This window comes from Erythranthe guttata, chromosome 2 (genome assembly GCF_056151865.1).
Source record: "Erythranthe guttata isolate IM_541 chromosome 2, IM_541, whole genome shotgun sequence".
Taxonomy (NCBI): Eukaryota; Viridiplantae; Streptophyta; class Magnoliopsida; order Lamiales; family Phrymaceae; genus Erythranthe; species Erythranthe guttata.
This window is the reverse complement of record NC_142534.1, coordinates 13573789-13586478: the sequence shown is the minus strand read 5'-3', so window position 1 is coordinate 13586478 and position 12690 is coordinate 13573789. Positions and strand designations below refer to the sequence as shown.

General features: G+C 33.5%; 1 protein-coding gene across 2 annotated transcripts; it reads left to right on the top strand.

Moving 5' to 3' along the window:
- Positions 1 to 5124: 5124 nt before the first annotated feature.
- On the top strand, positions 5125 to 10727 carry LOC105957040 (agglutinin-like protein). 2 transcript variants are annotated; one of them, XM_012980954.2, is made up of 7 exons: positions 5125 to 5676; positions 6901 to 7249; positions 7340 to 7469; positions 7900 to 8158; positions 9425 to 10000; positions 10098 to 10228; positions 10399 to 10727. In XM_012980954.2, the coding sequence occupies exons 1-7, from the start codon at positions 5653 to 5655 to the stop codon at positions 10550 to 10552; spliced, it is 1623 nt and encodes a 540-aa protein (XP_012836408.2). In that variant the 5' UTR covers positions 5125 to 5652; the 3' UTR covers positions 10553 to 10727. The 2 variants fall into 2 exon arrangements, with proteins under 2 accessions (XP_012836408.2, XP_012836407.2); XM_012980953.2 differs by having other exon boundaries at positions 7900 to 8218.
- The last annotated feature ends 1963 nt before the right edge of the window (positions 10728 to 12690 follow it).

Sequence of the window (12690 nt, the reverse complement as noted above, 5' to 3'; positions counted from 1 at the left end):
AAATATCGCATACAAACAATAAGTCTTGAAGGCCGACTTCTAATAGCTTGTGGCTCCGCCCATTTTTGCTTAGTTCTCTCCAACCATCCATTTCAATAACATCTAAAAAGGAAATAATTGTTATACACAAAATTTGGAATCTTTGGTATAAATTAATGAACACATAATTTAACAAAATGAAATTACCTATAAGCCATGATGGAAAAAGATTCAAACTAATAGGATGAAGAAGAAAATAAGACAAAAATTCTAAAATCGGGTTACCAAAAGAAGAAGCCTTAGGTAGGATGAAGAAATGAAATTCAAATGTTGCAGAAATTCTATAGAACGATATCAAAAAATCTGCTAGGGATGAAAACCATATTTATTTACCATTTTTTGTAAAAATCGAAAATCAGATTTATTATGAACTATGAAGAGAAAACAAATTGCAAAATAGCTAACCTTTTATGAAGCCACAACATTTGATAGAAACGGGGAGAGATAAAACTGGGGTGGAGAAGTTGAGAGGTGGAATCTTATATATAAAAGAAAGAAACGCTAGGGCAACCCTAAGAAACCCTAATGTTATATGTGTAATTTTTTTTCAATTTTTATCAATTTTTTCTCCTTAATATTATTTAAATATTATTTTCGAATTTTATCATGTTTGTTTCCCCTAAATATTATTTTTGATTTTTATCAGATTTTTGTCTCCTAAATATTATTTTTTATTTTTATCAAACTTTTTATCTCCTAAATATTATTATAAATAATATTTTTTAATTTTATCAAATTTATATCTCCTAAATATAATTTTAAATATAATTTTCAACTTTTAGCACATTTTTATCTCTTAAATATTATTTTTGAATTTTATCAAATTTATACCTCCTAAATAATATTTTAAATATTTTTTCGAGTTTTATCATGTTTCTATTAGTTTTTTATCTCCTAAATATTATTTTCGTTTTTTATCAGATTTTTGTCTCCTAAATATTATTTTCGATTTTTATCAAATTTCTATCTCCTAAATATTATTTTAAATAATATTTTTGATTTTAATCATATTTTATCTCCTAAATATTATTCTAATTATTATTTTCGTATTTTATCAACTTTTATCTCATTAACATTATTTTAAATATTATTTTCGATTTTTATCAAATTTTTATCTACTAAATATTATTTTTTGATTTTATATCAAAAAAAATTCTCCTAAATATTATTATCAATTTTTATCAAATTTTTATCTCCTTGATATTATTAATAATAAATCTGATTTTCGATTTTTACAGAAAAGGGTAAATAAATCTGATTTTCATCCCTAGCGGATTTTGTGACATCGTTTTACAGAATGTCTGCAACATTTGAATTTTATTTCTTCCCTACCTAAGGCTTCTTCTTTTGGTAACCCGACTTTATATTTTTTTTCTTATTTTCTTCTTCATCCTATTGACTGTGTGGTAATTAGTTTACATATTTTTCCATCATAGCTTATAGGTAATTTCATTTTGTTAAATTTTGTGTTTCATTAATTTATACCAAAGATTTCAAATCTTATGTATAACAATTATTTCATTTTAGATGTTATTAGACATGTTATTGAAAGGGATGATTTGAGAGAAGTAACCAAAATGGGCGGAACCACAAGCAATTGGAAGTCGACCCTGAAGACTTATTGTTTGTATGCGATATTTAATTTATTGTTATATTTATTTTTGTTTCTTAATTTTCCAATTGTTAATTCCAGTGGCAAAACAGGACCAAAACGAGGCAGTGGAGAAGGGCTTAGTTCCGATGCAAGATGTATAGATGGCCTTTTACGATGGTATGTTGTCGATAGTTTAGTTTTGATTATGTTAACTAAGTTATTAAATCTAATTACTTTTAAGCTCAACATGAAAGACATAGTTGATGATTTTTTTCCTGGTTCAAATTTTTAATCTACTGATATTAGCTGATTCAATTCATTTGGAAAATTATTCAATAGTAAAGTTATTTGCTTTTTTTCTTTTTGTGTGTGTAGTATACTTAGTAATATTCCACTGATGAATTATTAATGAATGACTGTAATATAATTTTGACCATTCGATACATCAAACGTTTGTTTATATTCTCACAACATCAAAACAATGCAATTTGTTGTCTCGTGCATCGCACGGGTACAATTACTAGTATAAATAAGAAGAGAAAACACAAACGTGTTAGAAGTTGAAAGTGTTGAAAGTCTTAAGGAAGTCGTCTTTGAGAATCATCATCTTTGGGAATATGATAATTAGTATTTTATCATCAAAAAATAATATTTAGTGATGAGATGTTTATGGCTGAAAATTAGGAGATAAAATAATATTTAAGAGATTTAATTGTTTGCGCATTAAAGATATTTATAGCTGAAAATAGGAGTCCTTGGGCTGGTTAAGGCATAAAAATTTGATCGAAATCGAAAACAATATTTAGGAGATAAAAATCTGATAAAAATCGATAAAAATATTTAAAATAATATTCAAGAGATAAAAATTTGATAAAAATCGAAATTAATATTTCAAATAATGTTAATGATGAGATAAAAGTTGATAAAATACGAAAATAATAATTAAAATAATATTTAGAAGAAAAAATCAAAAATATTATTCAAAATAATATTTAGGAGATAAAAATTTGTTCAAAATCGAAAATAATATTGAAAATAATATTTGGGAGATAAAAATTTGATAAAAATCGAAAATAATATTTAGGAGACAGAATTCTGATGAAAAGCGAAAATAACTATTTAGGAGATATTTTTTTATAAACTCGAAAAAAATATTTGAAATAATATTTAGGAGATATAAATTTGATAAAATTCGAAAATAATATTTAAAATAATATTTAGGAGATAAAAATTTGATAAAAATCAAAATATTATTTAAAATAATATTTAGGAGATAAAAATCTACTAAAAAACGAAAATAATATTTAAAATAATATTTAGGAGATATAAATTTGATAAAAAATTACAAATGTGGCATTAGGGTTTCTTAGGGTTGCCCTAGCGTTTCTTTCTTTTATATATAAGATATATATATATATATATATAATTCTTATTCTTATTATTATTATTATTTTTATTATTAACTAAATAGTAAATAGTATATAATAATAAATATTTCTAGTATTTAAATAGAAACAAATCTTTATTACTTAGATAATTCATAGTAATATAAAATATTATAATAATAATAATATAAGAAATAATAATAATAACTTGAGTTCATTATGTTTTTTATTATTATTTTTTATTTTTCTATAAATAATTTTTAATAAAAAAATAAATGATTTTATAAAAAAAAAATAATAAAAAAACCACTAAATGAGCCCGAGCTCGAGCTCGAGCCAAAAAAAAATTAACTCGATGAGCTCGAGCTCGAGCTCGGCAACATGGACTTGAGCTCGAGCCGGCTAAAACAACTGAGCTTGGTTCGTTCACACCCCTAGTCCAGCTTGACAAAATCGGCTATTTTGTTATCTCGTATGAGACTTTCTACTTCATCCTTGAGATGAGAGCACTCATCAGTCTCGTGCTCGTATTCGTTATGAAAAAGTCAGAACTTCCCCTAAGTGGGACTTCATGAGGGATTCTCACGAGCGGAATGGGGCCAACGCAAATCTGGCCGGCCTCTTCTCGATTGTATACAAGATGTTTGATAGTGGGGTTGTTAAGGGCTGGTAAGAGTTGTACCAGGGTCATCAGACCGTTTCTCCGACGTGAGGAGGTTGTACATCGACTTCTTTTCCCTTGTGATGTTCATTCGGCCGATGTGTGGTCACCATACCGAACACCTCCAATCTTCCGTTAATGCGCTTCTTCCCAATTGATGAACCTGGAAGACCTGCTCAGCTGTATGAAGTCAGCTGAAGGCTCCAAGGCTAGTGCGCAAAAAAATTCCCCATCTCGCAGTTCTTGCAACAAGGCCAACATTAAAACTTCGTCACTTGTTAGGGAAACTTTGGTGAACCGTTTGATGTAGCTTCGCAAGTTCTCTTTTTACCCTCTGCTAATACTGAATAGAGACAATGAGGTCATCTTGCATTTCTTCGAGCTTACAAATTGATTCATAAAGATTTTGCGAATTGGTCAAAGGACAATGAGGGGTTTCCCGACGTTAAAACTCCAACGATCAAGACAGAAGAGAGATTTTCTAAATGTATTATGTATTTTAGTAAAAAACATTACAGAGTTAAAGTTCGAGTGAACCTCCTATTTATAGATATTTTATGCCTTGAGTTGCAAGCTTCATTAAGGTTTTTTAACGTAATTACCCTTTTATTTTAGCCTGCCATGTTTATCTGACTTTTAGATTTTATGAGCCTCAGCTTGCCCAAAAACCCGACTCGAAGTCTCGATGCAGGCCTTACCTCGCGTCGCTATACAATGTAAAGGCAAAAAATCCTTCCACCCTTTTTAAGGTTTTACGCGTCTTTAACGGAGTTGAACTTTTAACTTTGGGGCGCCCTGCTTGAACCTTATAGCATGTTTATTGTATATATATAGACAAGGTCCATATGGCTAGTTGTAGTCCATATCAACCCTTGAAAGTTGAAACCATTAAAATCATGAAATCATCGAGTAATCCTTTCGAATATGTGACTACGAATTATTACTGTTTTCTACGAGTGTCTATACATGATTACAGGCTACTACGGTTTCCTACAGGTTTCTATAGATGACTACGGCTGAAAAAAATAATAATAAAAAGAAAAATTATAATTTTCAATATTATGTTGAAAATAAGGAAAAATAATACGAAAATGCAAAAAAAAAGAAAAAAAAAAAAAAAACATGTTCTTCAGAAAAAAAATGTTAGATGCAAAAATGAAAATGTTTAATGCAGAATAAAAAATGATAAATGCAGTTTGAATTACTTGGTGCAGATTTTATATTTTTGTGTGAGAGAGCATTTTTGGAATGAAATTTATAAAACATTCTCATATGTGTCTTATTATTTAGATTTAATAAAGTACTAATAACCAATAGGGTACTTAGCCTTACCAATAGGGTAATCGGTTTAGGGTTCGAGTCCCCCATTCCCCTACTTCCCCTTGTAATGGACTTGAATTACTCAGATAATAAAGTATATATTTTCAGGGGTCAAAGGTGAATTTGAAGAAACACGCGGGGGCATAACGTACTTTCCAGCATTGAAATCTAAGGTGAACCAATGACGGGGCAGAAACAGATCGGAACACTCCCAACCACCAACTCTCAGATACGCTGCCGCCACACGAGTGAAACCCTCAATTTCAGCCCTCAAACTTCACATGTATGTGGGCCCCACCACCACCACCACTTGCTCAATCCCCCCCCACTCACTCACTCTACACCACTCTCTCTCTCTCTCTCCTCTTTCTCTCTCTACCATCTCTCCAAATCTCACTTGTTTCAATTTCACAGACGCCAACAAAATCTTACTTTTTTTTAGGTTATCCGTTTGGAACTGTACAATTATCCTTGGCTTTTTCTCTGCTTTCATGATTGATGGTTCTGGTTTCGCGGCGTGTTTTTTTTTTTTAATTGGAGAAAAGCTTGAGCAGTAAGTAGTTCGGCGATGTTTGGGCTAGAATTGAAGCAGTACCGGTTGAATTTGCGTTTGCTTGGATTTGAACTCTCCATTTTTCACTGGTTTTCTAGCTATGTTTGATTGGAACGACGAAGAGGTTTGTAGCTTTTCTCCTCTCTTTTTTTTTCACAATTTGATTTTTGTTGTTCTACTATGTAATTTAAACTGTGTAAGATCTTGTTTTAGCAATTAGCTGTTAAGATGTTGGGAAATGAGCTTATTTAAGTGATTTTATAAGTTATCGAAATTTTTGATAATATAAGCTCATTTTTGTTCGAATGAGCCGGGAGAATTTTGAGTCACGGATACATAAATCTGTTAAATTGAAAGAGATATAGATATAGTAAATACTATTTAATTCTTCCTTCAAGCTGGAAGATAGATATCTTCTCGTTTCTTCATGACAAACATCGATTGTCTAGGTACATCAGACCGTAGAAGTAGAGCGTGTAAATCATAGACGTAGCAGAAGTAACAACCGGATTGTTCTAAAAAAAATAATAGTATAAGCACATCAAATATCGATGTGGATGGTGCACGGTATTAGTAGACAGACAATAGTGTCCAATCAGGATCGACTGACAGATGGACTACAATAGAAGCAATAGCCAAAGTGTAGGGATCGATATAAGATGCCACGACAGACAAAAAACAAGAAACTAGATAAGCGAATGGCAAACAAATAGGAGGCAAGTAGTTGACAGACGAAAAAGGAGACAGAGAAGACAGTATTTTACTTTTTGTAATAGGCAAGACAGAGAAAAGGAATATAAAGGAGGTGAACCCAAATAGAAAAGAAGTGTACAAAGCAAGATCGCTGTTCATTTGATAAAGATAGGGGTTGCGCAAAGAAGGTGACCGAGGGTAGACATGGCCACGAGCATGATCCGGAACCGATTAGTGGTCAAGCAACTTTCGAACTATTTATAATTTTACATAACATATGTCCTTATATGATGACATTGTTGTACTGTCTTATAAAGATCAACAAATTTACTACCAGCATAATTGACTTTTCGGATGAGTCGTGAAAATTCTCTTTTCTGAACTTTTCTTTTTGTTGCAACTGGTGTAGTTACAAGTTTAAAGACGCTGCAGTACTTCTTAACTGTCTGAAATTTATCTACATGTTTGTTGGTCACTTCTTATAGTAGGCTATTCTTAAAGAGATTTCGTGTGGCGTAAGTTTCATTGGTTCTGATAATAATTTCCATTCTTATTACCGGAATCCTGATACAGTTGTCTTGTTGCAGTCTCTGCCCCTTTTGCTTCATTGCTCTTGAACTCAAGTTCTTACAGCCCTTTATATTTTATATTTCAGCTAACCAACATCGTATGGGGTGAGGCTCGAGAAAGTGATGATCACATTGTTCCATATCCTGGTCAAATTGAGGAGAAGCCTGCAGTTTTATTTGGCGATCCCTCTAAGAAAGAAATAAATCAGCAAACTACAAACATTAGCTCTGTTGAACAGAAGAAACCTACCGTTAAATCTGAATATGCAGTTGAACTAGATAGCAGTCCCAAGTATGACACTTGTGAGCCTGTAACAGGAGTTGGTCCCCATTCTGAGACATCTTCATCAAATGCTGCAAAAGCTGATCCGGAGTCTATAGATGTTGCTGCGTCAAGCAACATAGCAAATAGTTCAAAAAATGTCTCTTTAAGAGGTGAAGCATTGCTTTCTTTTTTGTCTTAACCGTTTTTTCTTCTGCTGATGAATGGATGCCGTATATTGATCTGCTATGTTTTCTCGACAGATGAGACATCTCAATTCGCTAAGGAATCTGATATATTTGAAAACACCCCAGAAGATGGAGAACATAGTGATTTTGTTGATTATAGCTGGGCAAATATTGGAAGCTTTGACGATTTGGACAGGATTTTTAGGTAAATCGAAATCCTTTACTTAGTTATGTGTTCTTTTGTAAAGATCCAATTTTCATTGGCATGATTGTATGTTTTCTCCAAGTTCTTTTATTTCAGTTTTATATGATGGTGCTTAGTTCTACAATACAGAGGTGTATTTAATTTTCTGTACACGAGGAAATGGGTTGAGAATATTAACTATTAAGGTTTATTTTATTCTGAAGCGACTCAAGACCATCAGAAGAATCCCAATGGAAAAAGTAACCAAGTAGGAGCTTTCCTGACTTTGCAAAATGAATAAATAACCATTTATTTTCTAAAGGAATGCCCCTTTGTTCCTATTATGTAAAGATAATTCTACCGCTTATGATGTCCTAATTTCTATTAATGTTACTGTATTTCATGACTAATGTCCATCTGACTTAGTATCCTCACAAGTGATATTTTGCAGCAACAACGACCCGATATTTGGAGATTCCAGTGCTGGAAATGTTGACGAGCTATGGCCATCTTCGAAAGATGTAACTAGCAGCCCTCTTGGACCTGATCCTTTGTGTGGCGATTCTTTCGATTTGCAACTGGGAGCATTAAGAACCTCAATTGATGAATCTGAGATTAAGGATCAACACATGCTGGATCCCAGCCAATCATTTATTTCTGGCTATGAAAAGCTGAACGTGATTGCATCTCAAGCTCCAGAGGATGTACAGGCAAGCTTAGATACTAATGAATATTCTGGAGGTAAAAGTAACCTATTAGTGAAAGAAAAGGTACAAAGGACTAAATTTAATTGTATTGCTTAGTTGCTCTTTTCTATTTCTTTTGATTAGTAGGTTAGCTCATAAGATAATTATGGATTCACTTTAAACAACTCAGTGATGGAACTTATTGCCTCCCTTTAAGTATTACTAGACAATTTCTCCAGCCCATTTTGAGTAAAAATGGAAATCTAATATTTCACTAAGATTTTGTTATCTGTTTGGAGAAGCTGCTCTTCTTATCCTTGCCCCAACTCTGTAGTAAAAAAAAAGAAAAGACGACAAAATTAGAGAAATCTATCCCTGTTAAAACCTTGACTAATTCCATAGTCAGGTAGTCTTAAAGTTGCTTGATAGAACTATGAAACCATTGACTTGATGATATTTAATCACATGAAACATTTAGTGCTTGCTTAAAGTTGTGTATTACAAAATTCGTTGATGGACTTTCTGGTTTTCTCGTCCTTGAAAAACGTTGTCAAAAAGTTTTCATAAGGGTAAATTGTTTCTTTCAGTGTCAAATTGCTGGTATCTAAATTTAGGCGACACTAAAGACTTTGAAAATTGAATTGATGGTCTCTAGATATTTTCACTTTACGTAATTTAAATCCTTGGAAAGATTAAACGATGATGCTGAAGGATGAAAGGACTCGCATTTTATCATTTGCAAAGGAAAGCATGTGTGTATATCTTCAAAACAAGTTGTTAAATGTTTGGTATTTTCAATTGTTGCCGATTTCAATAGACACAGAAAAATACTTCAGTTGAACTATTATCCTCAAAACGAATGTTTGTTTCCCCCATTGAAAGCCAGCAATTTTATTTGCGGAAAAAGTGTTAAAGGTTATGGCCGTGATTTTTTCAGTTACTTTACAATATTTATCCCATGCTGGTAGTTTGGTGCTTAAAAATATCTCTGGTGTTTGCGAACTCGAAATCAACTGGTAAATTATAATGTTCTCTAGAAATTTCTATGGGGAGGAAGAAAAAGATGGTAGTCGCTCGATATTATGCCATATAATCATTCTTTCATTTCGGAGCATTTTCCTCTCTAATAAGTCGAACAGAAAACTGGCGGATAAGGTTTTACTGGGTTGATTATTTTCCTGTATCAAATGTTCAGAAAACAGTTGTTTATTCCCTTACGTGTCTCAATAAGCACACACGTTCTTGTCATTGATTAATTTTGTTTTGTTCTTCTTGCCTTCCGTTTTCCAGTTTAAAGACCAGAGGCAAAAGAGATTACTGAAGGGTCAGATGTTAGGCAAAAAGAGCCCCTCGCAACAAGTTAACAGCCACTGTACACCAAAAATTATCAACCCGTGTCCACCTTTGGTGCTGACTCAGCAAATGCCATATCGGAGGCCCGAGCCTTTTCAACAAAACCACCGTCTTTCTGGTGTACCTTTGGCTTCTCCTATGTACGGGAATATGGTGAATCACTATTCCGGCTACAAAGTTTCCTCTGCCAATGCAATTTCTTTGAAACATCCGGCAAATGCTCCAACAATGACGCCAAGAGAAAAAATCGAAAAGCTGAGGAGGAGGCAGCAAATGAGAGCGATACTTGCAATTCAGAAACAACAGCAGCAGTTTGGTAATCATGTGTCCGTTCCAGAATGTTCCGGAATGGAAGCGGTGGAAATGGAAATTGATGAAAATCGTAATAGTTTTCCTTCCGTTGAACCAAACACGCCTGTAGAGCAGTATGATTCCAATGCAAACGGCATGGCCTTTGATAATTGCTCTGTGGAGGAATCAGTAATTCATCGGCTTCAAGATACCATTTCCAAAGTCAGTACTATATCCTATTGAATATATAATTTTTTTTTTTGTTATTTTTTTCCGAAAAGCAAGGACAATAAACAATAACATTGACCATTTTTTTCAGTTGGACATTCGAATAAGACTTTGCATCCGCGATAGTTTGTTCCGACTAGCTCAAAGTGCTATGCAGAGGCAATATCGTAATAATGCAAGCAGTGCCCGAATAAGCGGCAGGGATGAAGTTGGCCGTGAGAGGTTAGTAACCTATGACAAGACTTGTCCCAAAGTGTCCTAATAATATATAACTGCATACTATATATGGTTGTTAAGTTTACGATTCACGTGCAGATCTTTGACTGTAGGATTGAAGAATAAATACACATCGTTGCCTGTTTTCTTATTTTCTTTGTCTGCTTACGATGCAGGTTTAATAGAATGGCTGATGTAGAGACAGATACGAACCCAATAGATCGGACGGTGGCGCATTTGCTCTTCCACAGGCCTATCGAACTTTCCGGAAGACCTGCTGAAGCACCTCAGTCACCCGTGTCTGCGGCCGAAACCTCTAAAATGAAGTAGAAACTATGGTTGTGAATGTTGAGTTAGTTCCTACTTGTGTTTATTCCCAGTTGTATAATTGTATGTGTGTGTGTCTTTTTAGTTTTGTATGTCGGTGTTGGAAAATTTGAAATGGTGAAGCTGCTAAAACTTCAACCGCATAAATAAATCCTAGCTTCGGTATTTGTCATTCCTATGATATGGTGTGCGTGTGTGTGTGAAAATATTTATCTCCTTGCACAAACTTTAGACATTCTTCACTTGTATCTTTTGTTGCACAGACACAAGGACGCAGAAACGATGAAACCTAGAAATACGAACGGACGCGGGAAAATGAAATATCCTGAGAAATAGGGTATTGAAATTGTTGGAACCGAAATCACTAAAGTTTATACTTTGTATTTGCTGAAAATTTAAAGTAAATAAGAATATGAACAAAGGCTACCTCTAGTATGGGTAGATGTACTTCTCTTATTATTTATTGATGATTAATCTGATTACAAGTAGTCTCTTTATGTAGAGAACTTACGTAATATCAAAAGACATTCTTAATGGCTTGAGTAATTCCGATCAGCTCACGGAAAAACTCGAACATGTCTCTTGGAAGAGCTTTGGTGAGTATATCAGCAACTTGTTCTTCAGTCTTGCAATACTTGAGTTGAATTTCTCTTTCGTCCACGGCTTCTCTTATGAAGTGATGCTTGATTGTAATGTGCTTAATTCGACTATGATAAATGGGGTTCTTTGCCATTGCAATAGCTGACTTGTTGTCAAATAAGAGAGTTGTAGCTCCTTTTTGCTTTAAACAAATGCCTTCCAAAATCCTCCTTAGCCATATTGCTTGACATGTTTCCAAATATGCCGAAATGTACTCGGCTTCGGCAGATGATTGTGCCACAGTTTGTTCATCTTTGATGCCAAAGCGAATATTCCCCAACCACGAGAAAAACCATAGCCCGATGTGCTTCTCATATCATCAATACATCCAGCCCAATCACTATCACAAAACCCAAGCAAGTTTGCTTCATCTTCCTCTACCTCTCGAAGTTGGACCTCTTTTGAATCTGCCACCTCGGTTTGAATCGTCGTTATTTCGATCACCAACAAGGTTATCTCGCGTTTGGATAGTGAACTTAGATTGAAAGGCACTTTCAATGGATTTTTCCGAACGCCTATTCAATATTTGTTCGAACGTCTTTATCGAACCCATAAGTTCTTTCAAATTTAGATTTGAAATATCTTTGGTCTATTATGCCATCGCGACAATGGGATCGTATTTTTCAGGCAAGCTTATTAGAACTTTTTATACAATTCTTCGATCGTCAACCTGTTCGCCAAGTGTCTTCATTTGATTTACAATATCCACAACTCTCGATGAGTAGTTGTTCAAACTCCCATCATTCTTCATTCTAAGATTTTCAAAATCTCTTCGCAAGGATTGGAGCCTCACAGCTCTTACCTTATGGTTGTCCCGATACTCCTTTTGAAGAATACCACAGGCCTCATTTGCCTATGAAGCGTTGATAATTCTGGAAAATATTTTTTCGGCTACTCCATATTGGATGAGATTTAGAGCATTCACGTCCTTCCTTTGATGCTCCTTCAATTGTTTCTTTTCCTCGTTTGTAAGGCATGTCTTTCAGATCATCAAATCCTTGGTTTACGTACTCCCATAAATCATGTGAGATGAATATTGTTTTCATCTTCACATACCAGAAATCATAACTTTCTCCATTAAAGAGAGGAAATGAAGGTTGTAAATTTTCGGTACTTGGTTGCTCGAACTCGCCATGGCTGGATTTTATTTGTTTTGCTGAATTATTTTGACATCCCCGTTGTATGAACAACTGGGCTCTGGTGCCACTTTGTTGGAATTGAAATCACAAAAATTTATATTTTGTATTTGCTGAAAATTTAAAGTGAATAAGAATATGAACACAGCTACCTCTAGTTTGGATAGATACTTTTCTTATTATTTCCTGATGATTAATCTAATTACAAGGAGTCTCTTTATATAAAGAATATTCTTTATTTTTTTGAGTAATCTTTATATAAAGAATTTACGTAATATCAAAAGACATTCTTGAGAAAACAAAGAAATGTTCAACGATAATAAATATCCAATTTTCCAAGATGGGGAAATATGCAATACACCCCTC